This window comes from Saccopteryx leptura, chromosome 2 (genome assembly GCF_036850995.1).
Source record: "Saccopteryx leptura isolate mSacLep1 chromosome 2, mSacLep1_pri_phased_curated, whole genome shotgun sequence".
NCBI classification, from domain to species: Eukaryota; Metazoa; Chordata; class Mammalia; order Chiroptera; family Emballonuridae; genus Saccopteryx; species Saccopteryx leptura.
The window spans coordinates 334,081,914-334,104,793 of NC_089504.1; the positions used below are offsets into that span (position 1 = coordinate 334,081,914).

At 52.9% G+C, this 22,880-nt stretch overlaps 1 protein-coding gene across 2 annotated transcripts; it reads left to right on the forward strand.

Moving 5' to 3' along the window:
• Positions 1-1,425: 1,425 nt before the first annotated feature.
• TRARG1 (trafficking regulator of GLUT4 (SLC2A4) 1) lies at positions 1,426-20,369 on the forward strand. Of its 2 annotated transcripts, XM_066363580.1 has the most exons (4): positions 1,426-1,500; positions 2,248-2,726; positions 15,574-15,706; positions 17,388-20,369. In XM_066363580.1, the coding sequence occupies exons 2-4, from the start codon at positions 2,340-2,342 to the stop codon at positions 17,399-17,401; spliced, it is 534 nt and encodes a 177-aa protein (XP_066219677.1). In that variant the 5' UTR covers positions 1,426-1,500; positions 2,248-2,339; the 3' UTR covers positions 17,402-20,369. The 2 variants fall into 2 exon arrangements, with proteins under 2 accessions (XP_066219677.1, XP_066219676.1); XM_066363579.1 differs by lacking the exon at positions 1,426-1,500 and having other exon boundaries at positions 1,958-2,726.
• Positions 20,370-22,880: the final 2,511 nt, after the last annotated feature.

The window sequence follows — 22,880 nt, forward strand, 5'->3', positions numbered from 1 at the left end:
AGTGTTGCCTGATAGAAATAGAATGCAAGCCAAGTAAGCACATGAAAAAAAGTTAAAAGACACAGCTGACATTATTTTAATGTTTTATTTAGCTCAGTATATCCAAAATATTATCATTTCAATATGTAATCAATGTACAAAGTATTAATGAAATATTTTACATTTTTGTTTTTTGTACTAAGTGTTCAAAATTCTGTGTGTGTTTTATAATCACAGCACATGTCAGTTGGGACCAGCCACATTTCAGGCTCTTGTCATTTGGCTGGAGGCGATGGAATTGGGCCAGGCAGTGGAAGGCCCTATGGAGGGCCTGGGTTCTGACACCCAGAGGTCATCTCCCAGGTTGTAACGTGGAATTCTGTCCAAGCTGGATACTGACTTAGAGTGCGGGGGTCTCAGGGACCCATCTTGCTACCCTCTGCAGGAAGTCTCATATTTAAAAAGGCATTAGCACAATTCTGGAAGTCTCTGGGCAGGGGTGCTCAGCTCATTTCCCATCTCCGCCCCCCTTTCCTGAAGACCTAGGTGAGAAGGAAGCCACCCCCCTGACCACCCATGCAGGGCAGGACGCCTCAGTCTCACTGCCCTGGAGGCAGGCATTTTGCAAATAACTGGGTTTCCTTTATCGAACAATTCTTAATTTAATGTAGTCCTATTTATCAAACCTGAACGTTTGCCTCAAAGCCACAGACTATTTCTGAAACTGATTTGCCTCCAGGAGTCCTTTTAGCTCCCCTGGCATGTGGCTCCTCTCTGCTCTCCTCCTGTCTGTGGCCAGTTCTTCACTGTCTCTGCCCCTCTCACTCCCTCCTCCACCTGTGACTCCCTTGCTGGAAGCAGCACTTCTGAAGCCAGTGAGACACACCACCCAAAGCATTTCTTTCTGCTAAAATGCTTCATACTAGCCCCCGAACCAGATCTGACCAGACACTGGTATTTGATTGGGATACAGTTTGAAATGCACATCTTTTTCCATTTCCAGGCCTTGGATTTCTAATCTGTGATAGCAAAGGATTTGAACTGCATCACCTTGGAGGTGTCTTCCATCTCTAACTTCCCACACCCGTCATGCATGACCCCAGGGTTTGAAACTCTTTGCTACACCCTACACCCTTCTTCAAATCACACACACACACACACACACACACACACACACACACCCCTCCTGGTGGTTCCAGGTCACTCTTATAAAGGTAAGGAGAGAGATTGGGGACATAGAAAGAGAAGCAGAGAATAGAGAAGGAGGCAGAAGCAGAGGGAGGAGACACAAGCGAGAACAAAGACAGCAAGAATCGGAGCAGACAAGCCGCCAGAAACTGGCCCTTCCGAGTCCTCACGTGGCCCCAGGAGCCCATAACAGGAGGTCCGCTGCCTGCTCTTCAGCACCTCAGAAAAGCTCTGATGGGCACGAGATGAGGCCAACACTATGCCCTAAGACCCTCTCTGCCTCACATCTGATGAGCTGCTCAGAAACCCACACAGAGGGCCCCATTAGTCCAGGTGAGATTCAGCAGGGGCCACACTGGTGCTCAATCTCCACTTCGCTCCAGGAGCCAGGAGCCAGGCTCTGTCCTCAATGCCTCCAGGAGTTGGAGGTCATGGTTGGGGTGGGATGCGACAGGCTCTGGGTCCAGTGTTTCCCCACAGGGAGGAGGAAGCAGCACCTTGCTCCTATAGAAGAAAGGCAGAGGATCACACTCCCTCGTGACCCACTTTGTCTTTTTCCCCATCCAGAGACCACAGCCCAGAGGAGCCGTCCCGTGGCTGCCATGGAAGAGCGCAGAGGCCAGCCCACGTCCCTCTGGGCTGGGCCAGGCTGGCAGAGTGGGGCTGGGCTGGGGCAGAGGCAGAATGCTGCTGGGTGTTCTCTGGGGAGAGGGGAAATGAAAAGAAAAAGCATCTGAGGAGGCAGGGAGGGAGCGAGGCTGTGTGATGTACACACACACACACACACACACACACACACACACACACACACACACCCGCCCTGACAGCCTCCCTCTGGAGAGGAGCGTCTTCTCTCCGCTCAGGAGCGGCTTTCTGTTGCTTCCCCGCCCATCTGTGCTGACAGCAGCACCAGCAAAGTTGGCCTCAAACTTGAACGGAACTGAAGTCTCCAGCTCCCAGAAGCTCCGCCAGGCAGCAGGCAGGACCCAGACTCTGAACCCTGTGGGTCTGGAAAAGTCGACCCTCCTCACCCACAGCTTGTCCTTGCTCCTTGGTGACACTTCTTTCCCTGACCCGTAGGCCCCGGTCTGGGTTGAGGCATGGTGCGCTGAGGTCCTCTGGAACCCCCTTATCAAGACCTGGAACTGAAGCAGCCCGAGGCCCAAGCCAACATGGCCAACCCTGTGCAGCCTCTGTTCCCCCCGGCGCGGGAGCCGGGCACCGCTTCACCCCTGGACCTGCCGGAGATGGAGATGCTTCTCACCAAGGGGGAAGACAAGGGTGACAAGCCCCTGAAGCTGTCCAAGTCCCTTTCAGGGGCTCTGGATCTGGAGAAGAATGGCCACAGCCTGCCCTTCAAGGCGGTGCCGGAGGGGCACCGGGAGGCTTCGCTCCCCCGGTCGCCCTCTCATGTCAGCTCAAGGCGGGCATCCTCCGTTGCCACCACCTCCTATGCCCAGGACCGAGAAGTCCCCAGAGATTACCTCATCCTTGCCATCGCCTCCTGCTTATGCCCCGTTTGGCCCCTCAACCTCATCCCCCTCATCTTTTCCATCATGGTAAGTGCTCCTCTTGGCTCCAGGGCCGGGGCTGGGCCCAGGGGGCGGCAGGCATACTCCCTGGCATGGGTACAGAGAAAGGAGAGCTGGGTGCTAGGGGTTTGGGGAGAGACGCCCTTTGGAGATGGGTCCAGTGGTCAGGAGAGCTTTTGTTTGTTATCCCCTTTCATCTCTGCTCCTGAGCAGCATAGCTTGACTTTGCACACAACCCTGCTGGGGAGGGGGCCCCAGGGAGCCGCCTGGAGCTAAATTCTGCACTATACCAGGCCAGCCAAGTTAGAGGTCTTATCTTTGTGGTGGGAGGGCTGTCCGGAGGCGTTGTTCCTGAGCGGGACTGTATTGGCAGCCGAGGTTGCTGCCGGCATGAAGTCCCAGGGCCTATGTTCTCAGGAGGGGGGCCAGCCCCCCCCCCCCACAGCCTCCTCCACACCTCACCCCTGGCCACCTGGGTGTTCTTAGAACCTTTGCCAGCTCTGGTTTCCAAGAGCTGGCAGTGGCTTCCTCGCCACGCTCCACCGGGCTGCTCCTCTGGGGTACAGTTCTTGCCGGGGGGGCCCCCTGGGCCATGGGGTTGCACTGATTTCAGCATCTGTCCTCAGGGAAGAAGAGGTCTGGGCCACGGGTGAAAAATGTGTCCGAGGGCACGGCTAGACTGCCAAGGACGGCACGTGGGCTTGTCTGCTTCTCACACACTTGCGCTGTAGAGTTTTGAGTAAATTAGATTGTCCCTAAACCAAGCCATTCAGAATAGAGTTACTTACAGAGGAACCACAGAAAATGTCGGTAGATGTGACCTTTGAGGTCTAGGAAGGAGAGGGAGGGACGGACTGGGCAGGCCGGGACTTCCTGAATGAAGTTAGAAGCAGGGGGCAGTGATCTGCTAGCCCCGAGCTGCTGCAGGCCAGAGGACTGGGTGAGGGGACTGTCTGCTTCTCTCTGGGGCCTCGCCACTGCTGAGTCATCTTTCAGCAAGCCCCCCCCCTCCCCCCGGCGCTGTGCTCACTCCGCTGCTCCCGGCTGTCCTCTGGGAAAGTGCCTCTTTCCTCACACTTCTCTGTCCACTATAGCCACCCAAGCTCCAGCTGGGGAAGCCTTCCCTCCCCAGCCCCCATCAAACCCAGTGCCCTCTACCAGGATGTCAGGGGACACTGGCAGTATTCCTAAGTCAGACCGACTTGGCATGGGCACAAGAGACAGGGCTGGGCAGGACCCAGGGTGGGGTCTGTGAGGAGTGGTCTGGTGCCTGGGACAGCTTGGGGCAGGGCCAGGCCCCAGGGCGCAGCCAGGGACTCTGGGCAGGGCTAACCTGTTGGTTACAGGGAGAAGCCCCAGGAGGGAAGACAGGTTTGAGGGAGAAGAACCACACAAGTGCCCAGGAGAAAACAGTAGCTAGAATCATTTCTTGGTGGGAGTGGCAGGGTGCAGACTGGGTAGAACTGCCTTTGTCAAAGGAAACCTGGGCCCAAGACTGAAAGCAGTGAGCCTGCCCTCATATGTATTTCTGTGTCCTTCCCAGGTTCTGGAGTACTATCAGATCCTCCCTGGGCCAGGGGCAGCGGGGAGGGTGCTTAACCAGCCATCGTGGCCGGTTGGAGGAGCCTCCAGCAGAGTGGGGAGAAACTTTTTAACAGATTGTCACAACACACATCGCAAGAAGTGTTCAGGCTTGACAGAATCACAAGGAATTGTGTGGCCTCAGACAAGCCACTCAAACCTCTCTTCTACTCAGTATTCCTATCTGCAAAAATGGGTTGTCATTATAAAGCCTACATTATAGAGCTGTGGGAGGGTGGAATGTGACAAGCCATACAAAGTGCTTAAGAACAACACCCAGGCCTGACCTGTGGTGGCGCAGTGGCTAAAGCGTCGACCTGGAAATGCTGAGGTCGCCGGTTCGAAATCCTGGGCTTGCCTGGTCAAGGCACATGTGAGAGTTGATGCTTCCAGCTCCTCCCCCCTTCTCTCTCTCTGTCTCTCTCTCTCCTCTCTCTCCCTCTCTGTCTCTCTCCTCTCTAAAAATGAATAAATAATAAAAAAAAAAAAAGAACAACACCCAGCACAGAGTTAAGTGCTACTATATAACAGTAGTTTTGTGGCAGCTGAGTATCTCCCTGGTGAGGGGGGAGGACCATCACAGGTTTGTTATGGGGTTTTTTAGAGCTTTGAAATATAATTTACATATCATACAATTCTCCTATCTAAAGTGCATGATTCAATGATTTTTAGTATAGTCACAGTTAAGTGTAACCATGAGCACACTGGAATTTAGAACATTTTCCTCATCTCTAAAAAAAGATCCATAGCTTTTTTTCTATCACCGCCCCCCATACCTCCTGAGCCTAAGTGACCACTAATATTTCTGTGTCTAGGGATTTGCCGCTTCTGGACACTTCACACAAATGGAATCATACAATATGTAGTCCCTCGGGACTGGCTTCATCCACTTGGCATCAGGTTTTCAAGCCTCACCCGTGCTGTCACACCTACATCTTTGGGTTTGAAGCAGAGAGGGTGTGGTCAGGTTTCTGTTTTGGTGGATTTGTCTTGTGTAGGGTGAAAGAAGGGACCAAAGGGGCCCCCCTGAGCCTGACATTCAGGAGAGGGGACCTTTGCAAGAGTGTGGGCGAGAGATGGAGAGGCCTGGGCCATGGCGAGGAGCAGGGAGGCACTTTCAGGTCATTCATTCAGTTGAAATTCACTTGAATGGCAGGTTGCTTGTTTGAGGGGAACTCAGTGGTAGGGAGCAATCAGGGCCCCATGAATGAAGGCGTCTTTTCTGAACCAGGCACCGTGTAAGGCACTTGGGAAGTAGCTGGATAAGACATGGTCTGTCTGGCAGGAGAAGGAGGCGAGAATGTGGTTGTGAAGGGCGGTGAGCAAGGACCTGCTCTAGGAATTTGAGTTTTATCCTAGTGGCTCTATTATTGGGGGTGCCCACAGTTGTCTTCCCTCTTTGGGAGCCAGTCTAGTTATAGGGAACTCCCACTTTCCAGGGAGGGAGGGGGTCAGTTATTCATGTAGGGCTGAAACACTCGGTCCCGCCCAAACAATGAGGGCCAGAGAGAGTGGAAAGGGAGTCATTTTCCTGTGCCGATGTCACCAGGTCCTGGGGACAGACTTCAGAACTCCGTGTCTGAAGTCCCCCCACTGGTTATCAAGTGATGGGCCAAGCCTCTGATCCAGGGTGGAAGGGGACCCACACAGCCCTGACAGCTTTTCTGAAGCTTACTGTCTGCAGAGCATGTCCTACTACGAGGTGACAGTCTGGCTAAGTGTTCCCACTTAACAAATGAGGCAACTGAGATGTACAGAGCAGTACCGTGGGCACAGTCACACGACTGGTGAGAGGCCCACCAACGAGATGCTGAATTCAGGGTTCTCTCCTGCATCTACCTCTGGGCACAAGGATGGTGTGTCCCTCCCAGGAAGGCCAAACCTTTCGGGAATTTGTGCAGGGAGGGAAGAATTGCCCTTCCTTCCCTCTCTCCCCCTCCCGCACTGTTCTCCTCCCTGCCCCCATCTCCATCAGTAGACAAGTGGACCAGCAGCATCCTTCCCGCCGGGCTGGTGGACCCGGGGCTCTACCTGAGTTGTCCAGACTCAGACGCGCTCAGAACCGCAGCCTCCCATGAGCCTCCTGGGGTGGCCAGAGCAAAGCTGGCTTCATCCATTTTAACACTGGGTCAGGCTGAGAAGTGGCCACGTTCCTCAGTGCCGTCAAGGTCTCCTGGAAGGGGAGCTGGACCTCAGGCAGGGGGCCTTCACTTGACAAGAGTGATAACATAAGCATCCGGTAGACCTGGGTGAGTGTCCCAGCTCTGTCCCTTATAAGCCCCGCATGACCATGTTCAAATCACTCAGCCTCCTTCCTTAGCTTCAGTTTCCTCATCTATAGAACAGGAATAATAAAACCACCCACCTCACAGGTTATCGGGAAGATGAAACGTGTTAATACTTGTGAAAGCACCTAGCACAGAGCCGGGCACATGGTGAATGGAAATGGTTGCTGCTATCGACACTAAATGAAACGGCGCAATGTCCCTGGGAAGGGCAGGTCCCCAGTAGACAGGCAATTCTGACTGTAACCCATTTTGGGATAATGACGTTTCATCCTCATTACACCTCCCGGGGTGGCAGGTAACCCTGTCTGTGGTTTCGTGGAAGCCTCTGAACAGTCTCTTCTCTGTAGGTTGTTCCTGCAGCATGTGCGAGCATTGCAGAGATCCAGAGTGGTCTCAACGCCTCCATTTCTTAGGCATCTTTGAGATCCTCTTTATTTTTATTTATTTATTTATTTTTGCGACAGAGACAGAGAGTGAGGGACAGATAGGGACAGACAGACAGAAAGGAAGAGAGATGAGAAGCATCAGTTCTTCGTTGCAGCTCCTTAGTCTCCTTGGTTGTTCATTGATTGCTTTCTCATATGTGCCTTGGCTGGGGGGCTGCAGCAGATTGAGTGACTCTTTGCTCAAGCCAGTGACTTTGGGCTCAAGCCAGCGACTTTGGGCTTAAGCCAGCGACTTTGGGCTTCAAGCCAGCGACCTTTGGGCTCAAGCCAGCAACCATGAGGTCATGTCTATGATCCCACGCTCAAGCCAGCAACCCTGCACTCAAGCTGGTAAACCCGCACTCAAGCCAGATAAGCCCATGCTCAAGCCAGCGACCTCAGGGTTTTGAACCTGGGTCCTCCACATCCCAGTCTGACTCTATCTACTGTACCACTGCCTGGTCAGGTGATAACCTCTTTATTGAACTGATATGTCACAGGCTCACTTTCATTCATTTATGTATTCATCCACTCACTCAACAAGAGTGCCAAGTCCCAACCAGGGCTTATGGGCAGCTGGTCAGTTGGCCTAAAATATTGACAAACTTCTGAATGAGTGGGTAAATAGCTGCTCTCTCAAGCCCCTAAGCATGTCCAGTTCCCCCCACCCACCACTGCAGCACCTTGGCTCCACCCCTGGACCCCCCCCCCATTCTTCCCCACTCTTCTCCAACTGAAGGGTTAACTTGTATTCTGGGCATTCCAGAAACAATTGCATTGTTGCACAGAGAGGGTTTTGAAGGGGGCATGGGGAAGCATATCTCTTTGCTTTGTCCTGCTGGGAGAGGGTCGATCTTCGTGGAAGGACTAATAGTTGATCAGCCCTGGCACATCTTGTCAGTTCTCAGATCTGATGGGCTTGGCCTGAGCCCCCTGGGCAGAGGAAGCTCTTTCCTGAGTTCTGTTGCCACGCTCCTCTGGCTGGTTTCAGCCTCCGGTGCTCTCCCCGACATCCTCCCCACCTTCTCTCAGACTTCCTTCAATGTCTTTCCTTCCTGCTTTATTAACTTGAATTCATTTTATCACTCACCATTCCCACACCATTACCATCACAGATGATCTATGAATTCAGTCATTACAATCATTACTGTGATTGTTTGTTATTGTGCCTTTGACTTAAGCCATTCTGTACAAGGAGAAAATGAGGCCCCTAAGTGGGGATGGGTGAGCAGTTGGGACTTACTCATGAAAAGAAACAAAGGGTTTTCTTCCACCCCCAAAGCCAGGAACAGAGCTTCAAGGTGATTAATGGACAGGGGGAAGGTTTCAGAAATGAGTGCCAGCTAGTGAGGAGGAACTTCCATATCTAAAACTAGGGTTCGCCCTGGCCCAGTAGCTCAGTTGGTTAGAACGTTGTTCCAATACACTGAGGTTGTGGGTTCAATCCCCAGTCAGGACACATACAAAAATTAACCAATGAATGTATCAGTAAGTGGAACAACAAATTGATGTTTTTCTTTCTCTCTCAAATGAATAAATTTGAAATAATTTTAAATAAAAGTAAGGTTCTACTCTTCGAGGTAGCCTTCCATTTTACAGATCAGAAAACTAAGACTTCCGGAATAGTTGTGAGGCTTACACCGGATGGTGTGGATAAAGTGTCTGACACAACAAAGCAGCCAGTATCAGGCCTGCCCTGGTCCCTCCGGCCGTTTCCAGTGTCGCTCCTTCAATGGCGTCTCTCAGGCTCAAAGGGACATGCGTGACTGGGAAGCAAGGACTGATGGCGCTGTGGATAAGGAAGAGCAACTGGGCTTAGCGGGACTGAAAACAGTTCTCCCTGTGGCCCCTTTTCCATTTTCATTCCCAAGCAGCCACGTGTGTTCCTCTGCCCACGGCCCCAGGCAGTGGTCGGCGAACTCATTAGTCAACAGGGCCAAATATCAGCAGTACAACGACTGGAATTTCTTTTGAGAGCCAAATGTTTTAAACTTAAACTATATAGGTAGGTACATTCCTTATCGAGGTAGCACCCTCACGTGGTATTTTGTGGAAGAGCCACACTCAAGGGGCCAAAGAGGAGCATGTGGCTCGCGAGCCACAGTTTGCCGACCAGGGCCTTATGTCAATGCTGTGCTCACAACTATTTCTCTCGAAAGCGGGGGTAGGACTCATTGCCAACCCTGCTCCCCTCCCCCTGCATGCCAGGCTTACAGCTGAGAATGAGTCCCTTGGTCATGACTCAAGGTAGCCCCAGAATCTCTAAAGCCGAACTTCCTAGAACTCTCTGAAGCCTTTCTGTATGTTGCCCCTTTTCCTCCCAATGTTGCCTTGAGTTTAGGGACCTGGGCTGGTCATGCAGAGAGCTGGAGGTGGCATGGGCTCATGGAGGGGCCAAAGCCCAGATGCCAGACATCTTTCTTGTGGGACCTATGGCCCTTATTTCTTTCAGGAATCTTTTATTAACTTAAGGCATTTCACTGGCTAAGTTCAGTAGTTAAAAACAGACTCTCCTCTCTCTCGTCTTTTATTCTTTATTCCCTCAAATGCCTGCTGAATGCCTACTACCATCTTTCCCTAGGCTACATAGGAAGGATAACAAGATTGAGGATGCATGGTCCCTGCCTTCAAGGAGCTTACAGTCTAAAGAAAGAAATAGACACAGCCTCCAGAAATATTGACATGAGGTGGGAAGAGAGAAAAAGAGAATGGTGCAAGATGCTATGGGAGCCCCGAGGAGGGGCTGGTTAATGTTAGAATCCATCAGAGTCCGAAAAGATCAGTGTAACAGGCTTTATAGAAAGAAAGAAAGAAAGAAAGAAAGAAAGAAAGAAAGAAAGAAAGAAGGAAGGAAGGAAGGAAGGAAGGAAGGAAGGAAGGAAGGAAGGAAGGAAGGAAGGAAGGAAGGAAGGAAGGAAGGAAGAAAGAAAGAAAGAAAGAAAGAAAGAAAGAAAGAAAGAAAGAAAGAAAGAAAGAAAGGAACCCTGCCGGGCTGACTCGTAAGGGAGAGTCTCGCCAGGCACGGACAGGACCGTGCTTTTTAATTTATTTTTATTTTTTTTATTTATTTTTTTTTAAAGATTTTATTTATTCATTATAGAGAAGAGACAGAGAGAGAGAAGGGGGGAGGAGCAGGAAGCATCAACTCCCATATGTGCCTTGACCAGGCAAGCCCAGGGTTTTGAACCGGCGACCTCAGTGTTTCCAGGTTGACGCTTTATCCACTGCGCCACCACAGGTCAGGCGGACCGTGCTTTTTTATAGGTTAGGGGAGGGGGGAGTAGGAAGGGCTGTGGGGTTTTCAATCATCCAGGACTTCTCGGCTTGGGACGTCAGACATTCCTTTGTGGTTGGTCATCTGCTGCGAGCCCTGAAACAAGACTTACTGGCAGGTTAAAGAAATGAAACCTAAGAGTTAATTGCTTGTGGGAGATGAGGAAAGTTTTACTGGGGTTGGCTCTTGAAGGATGAGGAAGAGAGGTCAAGGTATGGTAATGAGAAAAGGCACTACAGCAGAGATGGCAATTGCAAAGACACAGGGGCATTTTATGGGAAGTCATGTGACCAGGCTTATATTTCAAAGACCTCACCTTGGCTGTTTAGAAAAGGTTGGATGGCCTGATCAGGCAGTGGTGCCGTGGATGGAGCGTCGGACTGGGATGCAGAGGACCCAGGTTTGAGACCCCAAGGTCGCCAGCTTGAGCGTGGGCTCATCTGGTTTGAGCAAAGCTCACCAGCTTGGACCCAAGGTCACTGGCTTGAGCAAGGGGTTACTTGGTCTACTGTAGCCCCCCTGTCAAGGCACGTATGAGAAAGCAATCAATGAACAACTAAGGTGTTGCAACAAAAATCTGATGATTGATGTTTCTCATCTCTCTCTATTCCTGTCTGTCTGTCCCTCTCTCTGTCTCTGTAAAAAAAAAAAAAGTTGGATGGGGCAAGGGTGGGGCTGAGAGACCAGTGAGGAGGAGGCCAGCGCTATCTCCACATGAAATATGTACAAGGAGTGGGCCAGGGCGGTGGAACTGGGACTGGAGAGGTAGGAACAGACATGAGGGACATCAGGAAGGTCAGGAATTCTTACCTGATTGTGTTTGAGGTGGGAGAGACAGAGGGAGAGTGCAGGAAGGGAGATACTAAGATTCTCCCCTGGAAATCGGAGCTATAGAAAATAGCTGTGCAGTGAGGCATTGCTAGTCATGGTGCATCCTGCCAGGGCATCAGAGTTGAGGATGGAGAAAGTGCTGTTTCCCTGGGGGAGACGATGGCAGGAGGGGCTTTCCATGCTCCCCCCCCCCCCCCCGCTGCCCCATCCCACTGCCATCACAATCCAGCTGGGAGTGGTGGGTGAGCAAGAGGAAGAAAGAAAGAGAATAAAAGGGAGTGATAAGTTCCTGGACATACAATGAGCCTGTAATTAACATCCAAACTGGGGCATTTATGAAAGGAGAGGAGTGTTATTAGCAGTTTCGCCAAGACCCACCCGACAGACTTTCCTTCTGGAGCAGGTTTGCCCTCCTTTGCCAGGGCTGACGGGTTATGATTCTTTTTCCCTCTCAGACTCAATGGAGGGCAGGGAACCTCCTGATAACACACATATTCACTGAGCTCTTGCTGTTGCCATGCTGAGCTCTCCTCCCTTGTATTGGTATTATCTCATTTAATCCCTACAACCAGCCAATGAGGCAGTTGCCAGTTTTACCTGAAGCACAGTAAAGGTAAGCCACTGGTCCAGCACCACAGAGGTAGTAGGTCATAGATAATGACGCTGGGACAGGTATCTAGGAGGAATTGCTCCAGAACCTGTGCTCTTACAGACTGCCTTCCGGGGCGCTGGAGGCTACAGCTGCTACTGGCTGGGTCCTGCCACAGCCAGGCGGGCTGGTCAGTCTCAGGATATGCTGCTGCCCGTGCCCCACTCCATGCCAGACACACCTTCTCTTTCATCTCTTACTAGGTGACATGGCCCCGTTGTCACCGATAACCCTGAGGTCCAGTTATTAATACTCACCTCTTCTTGCCCAGACCCACCTGCAGACCTGTCCCAGTGTGAGATCACCTGCACTCACATGCACCCGCTCTCCGGACAGGAGTGCTCTTCTCCGCTGTCCTTAGTTCACCCCTGTGCTCCAGCTGCCCTGGGACCCCGGGGTGCTAACCACTCCTCGCTCTTTCCACTCTCTCCCTCTTCAGTGGACCATTTTCCTCCCTGTCTTGAAGAAACTCTCTATTTGTCTCACCCAGTTGTACACTCCCCCATGCAAATCCGGTTCTGCTTCATGAGAGCCAGGACCCTTCTTGATCTGGCCTTTTCCCACTTCTCTGGTTGCTTCTCTCAGGGTGCCTGTGTGCTCCAGCCCCAGTTCCTCCTCTGTAAATGGCCTACTCCCTAACTCACAGGGTGTTAGGAGGATGAAATGCTCTATTTAATATAGTTCCTGACACAAGGTAAATTTTCAAATAATGTTAGGGATAATTATTATTCTAGTGAAGGTGGGGCAATCTCAGTGGGCTTCACAGAGGGGGTGGCATTGGAGCAAGCCCTTGAAGGATGGAGAGGAGGTAGACATGTGTGGTGTGGAGGAGCAAGAATAGAGGCAGGAGAAACAGCATGAGCAAAAGCAGGTGGAAGTTAGTGCTCATACCCTGAGTGGCTCAGATTGGCTTAGCCCAGAGGTTGTGGAAGAGAAGAGGAGAGAATAAAATCAGAAAATGCAGGTCCTGGTCAGTTGGCTCAGTGGTAGAGCATTGGCCTGGTGTGAGGATGGCCCAGGTTCAATTTCCGAACAGGGCGCACAGGAGAAGCAACCATCTGCTTCTCCACCCTTCCCCCTCTCTCTTCTCTTTTTCTCTTTCTTTTCTCCTCCCACAGCCAAGGCTCCACGGGAGCAAGTTGGCCCGGGCACTGAGGATGGCTCTGTGGCCTCTGCCTTAGGCACTAAAGTTGCTCTGGTTGCAACAGAGCAACGGCCCCAGATGGGCAGAGCATCACCCCTTAGTGAGCTTGCCAGGTGGATCCTGGTCGGGCGCATGCAGGAGTCTTTCTCTCTGCCTCCCCACTTCTGACTTAAGAAAAAGAAAGAAATCAGAAAATACACAGCTAACCTCAGTTTGGTCTTTGGCCTGTGGATAGCAGGGGAGGGGGGCAGGGAGGGAGTGATGAACTCAGCCACCACCATCTTGCTGAGCTTTTGCATCAGCTCCTGAATCCCAACCTCCTCTCTGATCCCATTTGGCCAGAGGGCTCTTTTGGAAATCATTCCTCTACCTTTGCTTTACATCTTCACTGGCTCCCACTGCTTTTGGGGTAAGAACCAACCCCTTCCTGTGTGGGCAGGGCCCTGCCTGGCCTGGCCCCACCCACCTCCTGTTGTTCACTCAGATGGGCCATCCACACTGGCCTTTATCTTGTCCCTTCTGCTTCCTTCAGATAATGGCATACTGAACATCTACATATTTACCACGCAGGGTCTCCCTCAGGGTCTTTGCACATGCTGTTCTCTCTGCCTGGAATACTCTTCTTCCTTTTGAAATGTCTAATTCTTCTCATTCTTCACATCTCAATCCAAATGTCTTTCCTCTAGGAAGTCTTCTCTGACTCTCCCGTTTTAGAAGGTCTCATAGAATCAGGTACCTCTCTTTTGTAACACTACCCACAATTGCAGTTTTACCTCTATTCACGTGATCACAATGGAGGTCAGCCTCCCCACCAGGCAGTAGTGTCTGTCCATCAGGAAGTGGAACTCTCTTGCACGCTGCTGCACCCGGGGGCCTAGCACAGTGCTTGGCTGGAATATCTGCCGAGTGAAATTGTGGTTTGGGGAATAGAACGGAGAAGAAGAGAGCTTCAGGGCCGGGGAAGCTTGAGGAGGCTGTTGTTGTGGTATGAGTGAGAAGTGGCCCCTGGAACTAGGTGCAAAGGACCTAGAGAGGGGAGTTGCAGGAATTGACTAGGAGCAGAAACTGATTAGAAGGACGGGAGGAGACTTGTGACCAGAGCAGAAGGACTCCACTTTGTTGCCAATAACTTGGGTTTAGGCAAGTGGAAGGAGGAGGGTAAATTCAGGAGTCGATCTGGGAAGTCAGAAGCTATGGTCTGGGGCAGCTCGAGTTTGAGTGACTCTGTGCCAGGAGAGTGGGGTGGGCCTTGAGGAGCCTGAAACAGGAAACCATGGGGGGAGGGGAGGGTGGGACTGGTTAGACTTCTGAGATGTGAAGAGGACGGAACCTGGGAGGGCGCTGCCCGCATGATGAGAGCAGAGTTGGGAAGGGCCAGTTCTCTGAGCTTCCGCTTCTTCCAAAGTGGGCAACCCTGATGCTGACTTAACTGAATCACACAGCTTGCTCTCCCATGTATTTTGTTTTAGACATGTTCATAATAAAGTTCAAACAGTGAAAAAAAAAGAAAAGAAAAGTGGGCAACACTGCCAGCCTTGTAGGGTGAATCTGGGGCTAAATGAGATAACTTAGAGTTCTTAGCAAGCTGCCCGGGACAAAATAAGGGCTTAATAAGTTATCACCGTCATCATCATCAAGGCCCTTGACTACATTTTCATTCTGAACTCAGGGGTCTCAAATAAGCAAATAAGTGGCCTGAAGCAGTCACACCTGTAGTGGACTCTTGCCTGCCCCTGTTCTAGAAGCCCAAGAAGCATCCGGGAGTTCTAGAGCCAGCGGTCACGGGCCAGCCCTTGACAGCAAGTTGACAAGTGCACCATCGTTGGCAGGGGCACGAGGCCACCGTGGAGATGCCTGGGACGCACCCCCTGCTGAGCCACCCCTGGACCTCCCAGGATGCTCTCTGTCCTTGCATTCACCCTCATCCACTTGATTTCATCACATTGAACAGGGCCAAGAAAACCAAGCTCACTGAGAAGGAGTGAACTGTCACCTGGGGCTCCTGGGAAGCCGTGTGTGGCTCCCCCAGGCCCAGCATTCCCGGTTCAAACCTAAGACACCTGCCTTCCTGGTGTGATCTGGGCTCGGTTGGACAAGGATGTGGTTCCTGGGTGGGAAGGCAGGACCAGGGATTTCTTTTCTCTTCTGTGGCAAGAGGGGGCTCACACAGAAAAGGAGGCCGGCCTGTCTGGCCATAGAAAAAGCCAGAGGAACTAACTGTCATAGCAGGTCTGTGCAGCCACAGCAGTGAGCCCAGGCCTGGTGTCTGGGGGGGCCTGACTTAGGTGCTCTCAGCTCAACATAGCCTGGACCCGGGCCACCCTCTCAGGCCCTCGGTCCCCCCGATATCATCCTATGGTTCTGCATTGCTTGGTTCTGCTTCCGGTTGTCCTCAGCCAGTGAGGGACAGGCTTGGTTAGGGTCCCCGCCCCTTGAATCCAGGCTACTTCTCCAGGGGAAGCCCACTTCCTTTCCTTTTAGGGCAGCAGTTCCCTGGCGGGGGTCGAACAACCAAAACACAGGGGTCGCCTAAAGCCATCCGGCGGGGGTCGCGACCCACAGGTTGAGAACCGCTGCTGAGAACCGCTGTTTTAGGGGGTGTGTGCCAGTAGCCCAGGCCAGGGGCCCCACGGGGCTGCCAAGGACGGCCTTCCTGAGGTCTCTGCCACCTTCTCTCTGCAGTCTCGAAGTAGCTTGCAACAGGGGGACGTGGACGGGGCCCGGAGGCTGGGCCGCCTGGCCCGGCTGCTCAGCATCACCTTCATCGTCATGGGGATCATCATCATCATTGTGACCGTGACTGTCAACTATGCAGGTGAGGCCCAGCCACGTGCCAGCGTGCTTGGTGTGAGGGCAGCCAAGGCAGTGGCCTGGCCCCCTGGGACAGGGGCGGTGGGGGAAGGAAAGAGCCTATAGGGGCCACAGACTAGCCTCTCACTCCCAAAAAGCAACCAGGTCCTCGGCAGTGACCGGCTGAGTTCAGATGGTTGTCTGACTTGTCTTATGCCTGGAGAGTGGACTAAAGGGAAAGGGTGGAGAAAGAGCGTGGGCCTGGGAGTCAAAGGCTCTCATGTCCCTGGGTCCTGGGCCACTGTCTGCCTAGTTGAACCCTAGGGTTTTTCATGTCTGCAGCCGCAGGAGGAAGCCTCCAGCATAGACACCGTTTGAGCATCACCCGAGATAATGGATATGACTTTCTTTGTAAATGGTGGACTTGCCACATAAGTGTCGATACTGAGACAGCCAGGACAGGGAGAACTAAACAGTACATAGAGTGGAAGTCAGAAAGTAGAGCCAGCGGTCACAGGCCAGCCCTTGACAGTAAGTTGACAAGTGCACCATCGTTGGCAGGGACGACACTTTTGTGAGCACCCAGAGGTGGCCCCAGGAAGCTATCCAAGCAGGGGAACCATTTTCAAGGGTGACTGCCAGCTGCTCACAAGGCCCACACAGCTTCGTGAGTTTCTGGGCTTTGAAGTCAACACGGTCTGTCTCCTCTCATATGCTCACGTTAGGAAGCCCCAGCTGTCCCTGACACTTGCAGTGACCAACCTAAGTTTTCCCCTGAAGACCTTGCTCTTGCAAATGCGTTCCATAGACCAGCGGCAGTGGCTGCTGACCCCAGGGACTTGTCAGGAGTGCAGAATCTCAGGCCCCAGCCCAGACCCACTGAATCAGAATCTGCATTTTACTAAGATTCCCAGCCCAATCACTAAAGTTTGAGAGGCACTGGTCTAGACTATGGAGCTTTCAACTTGGGGCAGAAAGTCTGGGACTCAGCTGTGGGGTCACGGGCAACCTTGGCTACTGCGGAAAGGGAATAGGGTAGGATTGTAATCAGCCTGCCTGGGTTCAAAACCTACGTCCTCCACTTTCTATCTGCCTGGATTAAAGCGCGTTCCACGATCTGAGTCTGATAGACACACAGGTATGTAGAGGCAGGAGTCCGCTCACCTGGGGCATTAGCCTCCATATCACCCCCTGATGCCTTGGTCTCCTTTGTGCTGCTGCCTCTTGTCAGTTTAGCCAGGACTCTTCCGATGGCGTGTGACCCTATTGAACTCAAAATGGCAAAGGGAATTGGTTAGATTTCACTAAGAATCAAAGCATAGACCCCTATGTTCAGGGGTCACATGCACAGCTCTGAACCAATCATCCAGGCCACGGTCCTCTTGTTCCACTCAGAGTCCCAAACCACACCAATCCCCGTTGTCAAAACGGGGAAACAAAACCCCAAATCCTCCAAACAGGGGCCTGAAGGTCCCATGTTCTGAGCTCTGGTCTGTCATAACTGGTGTTCTTTGTTTGTTTTGCTTTCATTGATTTGAGAGAGAAAGGGGAGGGAGAGAAAGAAACATCAACTTCTTATTCATGCATTCCTTGACTGATTCTTGTATGTGCCTTGTTTTGAACCCACAACCTTGGCGAATTGGGATAACGCTCTAATTCACTGAACTACGTTGCCAAGACCATAACTGTTCTTTTTTTGTTAATAGTTCAGAAGAAATAGGAGTGCTAGCAGGGGCAGGCTCTGGCCAGCTGGAGTGCTCCCGACCCACACACCCCACATACCATGGAGGACGACAGGACAGTGACTGCTAGGGGCCCACCTGTCCCCAAGCTCCAAAAGCACAAACTCGGAGGGAAACCCTGAAGTCACTTCCTTGTCAGTCCACATCAGATGGGAAAAGCTAGAGAAAGAAAGGAAGGAAGAAACTCCATTTACTGTGAAACCAGTGAATCATACCATTTAATCCCATGGACACGGCCTGGCATTTTGATTGCAGTGTTCTGGCTTCCTTCTCATCCCCCCAATTTTCTGGCATCTACTGAGCAGCATATCCTGCCAGAAGGAGAAGAAACCAGCCCCGCACACTGATGAACTATGGTGGGGAGAGAAGCAGCACATGCGCTGCCTGACCAGGAACAAAGATGTGGAATTCCCTTTATCTTTGTATTTTTCTTGAGGAGGGATAAACAGGACTGTTTGCATGCCTTCTGCCCCCTGCCTGCTGAAGTCGCAGCCTGTGCCCTGACCTCAGAGGCTGAGCCGACACTCAGCACAGGCGCTGGAACCTCCGTCACACAGACGTGCAGCTGCCCTGGGAAGACGCGGCAGCCTCACTGAAATCCCCCATTGTGTAGCGGGGGCACCAATGGGAATGTTGGTGAAGACAGGAGCAGAGACAGCATGCCCCACGGACCTCTTCCTGAACTTTCCAGCCTCAGGGGTACTTCTGCCGAGGACTAGGGTCCTGGCGAGCCTCCCAGGATGACCCAGTCCACTTTTTGTTCCCTACCTGTGCTGTAGTCTGGGGCTCCAAGAACTCCGAGGGCCTGACCTCCACACCCCTCCTGTCAGCTATTTAAGACCCTGGGCCTGAGCTCTGTCCTGCCATGACCTCCCATGGTCAAGGGTACAAAGTTGGAGCCCATACTGACTGGCTCAGATGGAGCATGGTTCCCGGCTCCCTGCCCAGCCTCCTCTGATGCTCCGGGCTTCCCCCCGTGGGCCTGGACATCCACAACAGCAGAGGCTTTCCCTGGAGGAGGCTCTGGGATCTCCCCCGTGTGAGGGGACTTCCCAAGGGCTCCTAGGTCGTTAGCTGTGTTTGCGCTACCTGTAGGGAAGTGGGCCAGAGTTTTTATGAAGGTTTATTGCTTCTTCTTCTTTTTTTATTTTTAGGTGAGAGGAGGGGAGATAGTGAGGCAGATTCCTGCATGTGCCTTGACCGGAATCCACCCAACAATTCTGTCTAGGGCTGATGCTTGAGTACCAAGCTATTTCTAGTACCTGAGGCTGACGTGCTCTGACAAGCTATCCTCAGCACCTGAGGCCACGCTTGAACCAATCAAGCCATTGGCTGCAGGAGGGGAAGATGGAGAGAAAAGGAAGAGGGAGGGGAAGGGAAGCAGATGGTTGCTTCTCTTGTGTGCCCTGACTGGGAACTGAACCTGGGACATCCATACACCAGGCCAACGCTCCATCCACTGAGACACCAGCCAAAGCTGGTTTATTGCTTCTTGGTCTAGAGAATTCCAAGACTGAGGGAAGAGCTTGGCTGAAGGATCCAGTCTGTGGGAGAATGGGTGGTCTTGGGTTTGGGAATGTATTTATTAATACATGCCCAGAGACAGGCTGGACACCAAGGTCTCTGCCTAAGGACCTAATGGGATGCCTGAAGGGACCGAGCAAGTCCCCTCAGCCTGGCTTTTGGCTCCAGATTCTCCCCAAAATTCCCTCTGGTGTATGCTGTCCCCACAGGGGCCCCTCCTGCGTCCACCGTTCCCACTAGCGTTGGCTCTCAGGCTCTTGAAGAGAGATGCTCCAGGCTTTCCCGCCCAGGGACGCCCTGCCTAGCAGCCAGGCTCACTGCGCTCAGTGGGAAGGCAGGTTCCTAGTCACAGCCGGACTGGCCCCGGGGTGGCCAAGAATGTTTCCCCTGAGCCTGATCAGGATGCTCACGCCTCCTCTGGGGGGGGGGGCCCTGCTATTATTCTCCACCAACCCGCCACCCCCAGGCCCTGGGGAGGGAGTCTGTCAGCACAGAGGCTCTGTTTTCCAGGAGGGCTCTGGGTCCCGAGTGAAGTGCAAACCTCAGTGACCAGCAGGAGGGATGGGTGCAGGGCCCAGGGGTCCGTCTGGGGCAGGCTTTCCTGAGTCTGTCCCCCACCAGGGACTAAACTCCTGCCTCTCTTTGGACTTTTGTTTTCCCAGAAGTCTGGGGGTGACCCCGAGTATTTGTGTCACTTTCACAGGGGAGGGGCCAGGAGAGACGTGAGGTCGATGGAAACTGACACTCACAGGCCCCAGCTCTGGAAGGACTAGTCAGGGGCGGCAGGTCACCCAGCAGTACCCAGGGGTCCTCAGTGTTGGCATTTCCGGGAGAAGAGAGAAGTGAACCAGAGGTGATGGCAGCGGTGGGACTGTATGTGCAGCACACGTGCACAGGGACGGCCACACACCCAGACCTGCCGCTCCCTGCAGTCATGCTCACATGTGGACACTGCTGCATGCTCACTCCCATGCACACACACACTCCTTCACTCTCAAAACCCAGAACAGCTGAGGAAGAGCCAAGCCACCAGCGGACAGCTGTAGGAACAGGCATAGCTGGAACATTCTTCCATCAGGCAAGAACAACTTGGGAGTTTTCTAGTCATACCAAGGGTGTAGCTCAGAGATTTGAAAGGTGTCTGGAAGGAGCAGGGGCTCCCAGAGACCAGCCCGGCTGGCAGAGAGGAGCACAGGGCCCGAGGATGGGAACTCCTTCAGCGATAAGACTGGCAGGGAAGATCGTCCACGGCCCCCACTACACAGGCAGCCTGGCACCCCCAGGCCTCGCTAAAGCTGGAAGGAACAGTGGCCCTGCTGTCCCAGCTCCACTGTGGGTCCAGCTGCTGCCTGCATGAACACAGTGGTCCCGGCCCTGGGCGCTGACCCAGCCTCTCCTCGTGTCCCATAGGGAACAGCAAGAAACCCCCCCCCGCCCCCCCCCCCCCGCCGGCACCACAGCCGCAATTCACTCCTCTGTATTTCTCGGCATGGAAAGAAATAAAGCTGACTGTACCTGCACACTGCAGGCCTGTGTGTTTGTGTTGCTGGGGTCAAGGGTTTCCAGGCAATTGCGAAGGGGTGGGCGGGGGAGTTTACACAGCCTCTCAGTCCTGGGGTCGGGGCTGAGAACCAAGCCCCAGGAAGCCGGGCACCGTGGCCAGCACCAGGCGTTGTCCTGGGCAAGTTATTGATCCTCTCCAAGCCTCAGTCTCTCTGATGAGCAAGGCTGGGGGCTGCAACGGGCAAAGACCTCAGGAGTGGAGAGAAGCAGGCAGGACCCAGTACTTGCTGATAGCCTGGGGCACGCTGGGCATGTAACATCCTTGGGTAAATCCACAAGGCAGCACGGGGGTGTAGTGTAATCCCAGAAATTTGAATTGGTAAACTGAGAGGTTCAGAGAGGTTCAAGGACCGGGGAGCAGAGTAGGTCAGGGTGAGAGCTGGGGCCATCCTGCCTGCGTTGGGGAAACATCCTGCCTTGGGGAAACTCCTCTCCACCAGAGTAGAAGCAGGGATGGGGGCACTTCACATGTGCCAGGTGCTGGGCCCTGTGGTTTGTGCAAATTATCCCATTTAGTCCTCAGAACACCTCATGAGGCATGCCACCCCGTTTTCCTGAGCAGAAAAGAAGGTTAGAGAGGCCCAGTGCCTTGCCCAAGGTCATAGTCAGGCCCTGGGGAAGCAGGACAGTTTTTCTCGAACAGTTTGGGGACAGGAGCCTGCCCTGCCTTAAAAAGTCTGTGAGCTATTCCAAGTGAGTTGGCCATTCCAATATCCTTTACCTGCATTTCCTGGCATCTGACAGTCATATTTCTCAAGAGCTTTCTGTTCAGTGATGCATTGTGACCTTTTCAAAGGCATTTGAAGCACCATCTGGGGGTCTAAATTAAGATGAAGCATCACCAGTGTAATGCTACTTACTCATTCAGTAACACTCAGGTGTACTGCCACCTTCTACCCACGGGCAGTGCCAGGAACAATCACAGCACTTGGTGGCCTGAAAGGTTTGGTTGTTGTTGTTTTGTTTTATTTGGTATCATTTGTCAGACACAACCCAATTTAAGAAACTTGAAAACAATGGAAAGGAGGCTATGTGTGTCTTAGAATAGTAAGGGCAAAGTTGGAGCTTCCATAATGCAGGTTTCATACCACAGATGGCTGTGCCCGGGACAAGCAGCTTGATTGCTCTGAACCTTGACTCTCTACGTGCAAATGGGGTGATAATCTGCTCTGCACAGCCACAGGGCTCCTGGAGGCCTGGTGGCACTTCCTGGTGAACCGTGAAGACGTGGAGATACAGGGGACACGAGTAACAATTTCCTGGGGCACAGCCTGGAGAGCACCCCAGAATCTGGGAGGTTCTGGGCCACTCAAGCTGACCCTTGAGTCCCTGCTCTCCTCCACTCCCAGCCCCACCTGCCACTTCCTGCTACCTGATGCACGAGAGAAGACAAGAAAGCTCTTTGGCCCAGGCCCTGGACTTTTGCTCTTCTGCTGTGTCACCTCGGGCAGTCCCCAGCCTCCTCACGTAAAGCATGGAACTGAGCTGGTCTCCAGCAGCCTTCTCGGTCCTGAAGGCACAATCACCTGGGAACTTTGAAAAATGCTGACACCTGGCTGCCACTCCCCGACAATCTGGTTTAAGCGATCTGGGATGCGGCCAGAGCATACTATGTTTAAAAAGCTTTCCAGGTGATCCCGATGGTCATTTGAGGTTGGAAACCACTGGGCGAGGCTCTCTAGAGTCTTGCTACGCAGTGTGGTCCCTGGGCCATTAGCGTGGGCATCACCAGTGCTGTCAGAAATGCAGACACTCAGGCCACACCCTGACCTAATGTAGTGACTTGGAATATCTGCCCTTCACCAAGACACTCAGGTGGTTCGCTGCACTTAGGCTGGGGAAGCCCCTGGCTAGGCAGGGGGCCAGCTCAGCTCCAGCACTGTGGCTGGCCTCAAGCAGGCTATAGGCGCACGTTCTCCAGTGGCGCTTTGATCTCCCCTTTAAAAATCATCATTTTCCTTTCTTTCTTACTACATGGTCAATGGGAAACACTGAGAAAACCTAGGCAATACTGAGAAGCAAAGAGAAAGACAAAGAGAGATCCCCCAGAAGTTAGGGGCTCTCGTAGCAGAAAAGGTAGAGTGTTTGCCAGGGAGGCTGCAGTCTGTGTGTGGGGGTGTGTACCCCAAAAGCACAATTCCCAAGGAGGCACAGATGTTCCTCCACCCTACCCCCACCTCTGGTCCCTCACTCTAGCCCCCCACCGTGGCCCCCCTACTGTGGACCTGCTGGAACCTGCTTAGAATGGAGCAAAGTCAAGCAGGTGTCTTAGAGCTGCTAGGATGGAAACATCCACTCACAACTGAATTAACCACCTGGTTCTTCTGGGTCTCTGCCCCGCAGACCCTGGGCCTGGGAGGACGAGCAGGG

Coding starts and splice junctions, on each gene's coding strand:
- TRARG1 (XM_066363580.1), top strand. CDS start 2,340: ATGGCCAACCCTGTGCAGCCTCTGTTCCCCCCGGCGCGGGAGCCGGGC. Junction 2,727..15,573: donor CCCTCATCTTTTCCATCATG/GTAAGTGCTCCT, acceptor TTCTCTCTGCAG/TCTCGAAGTAGCTTGCAACA.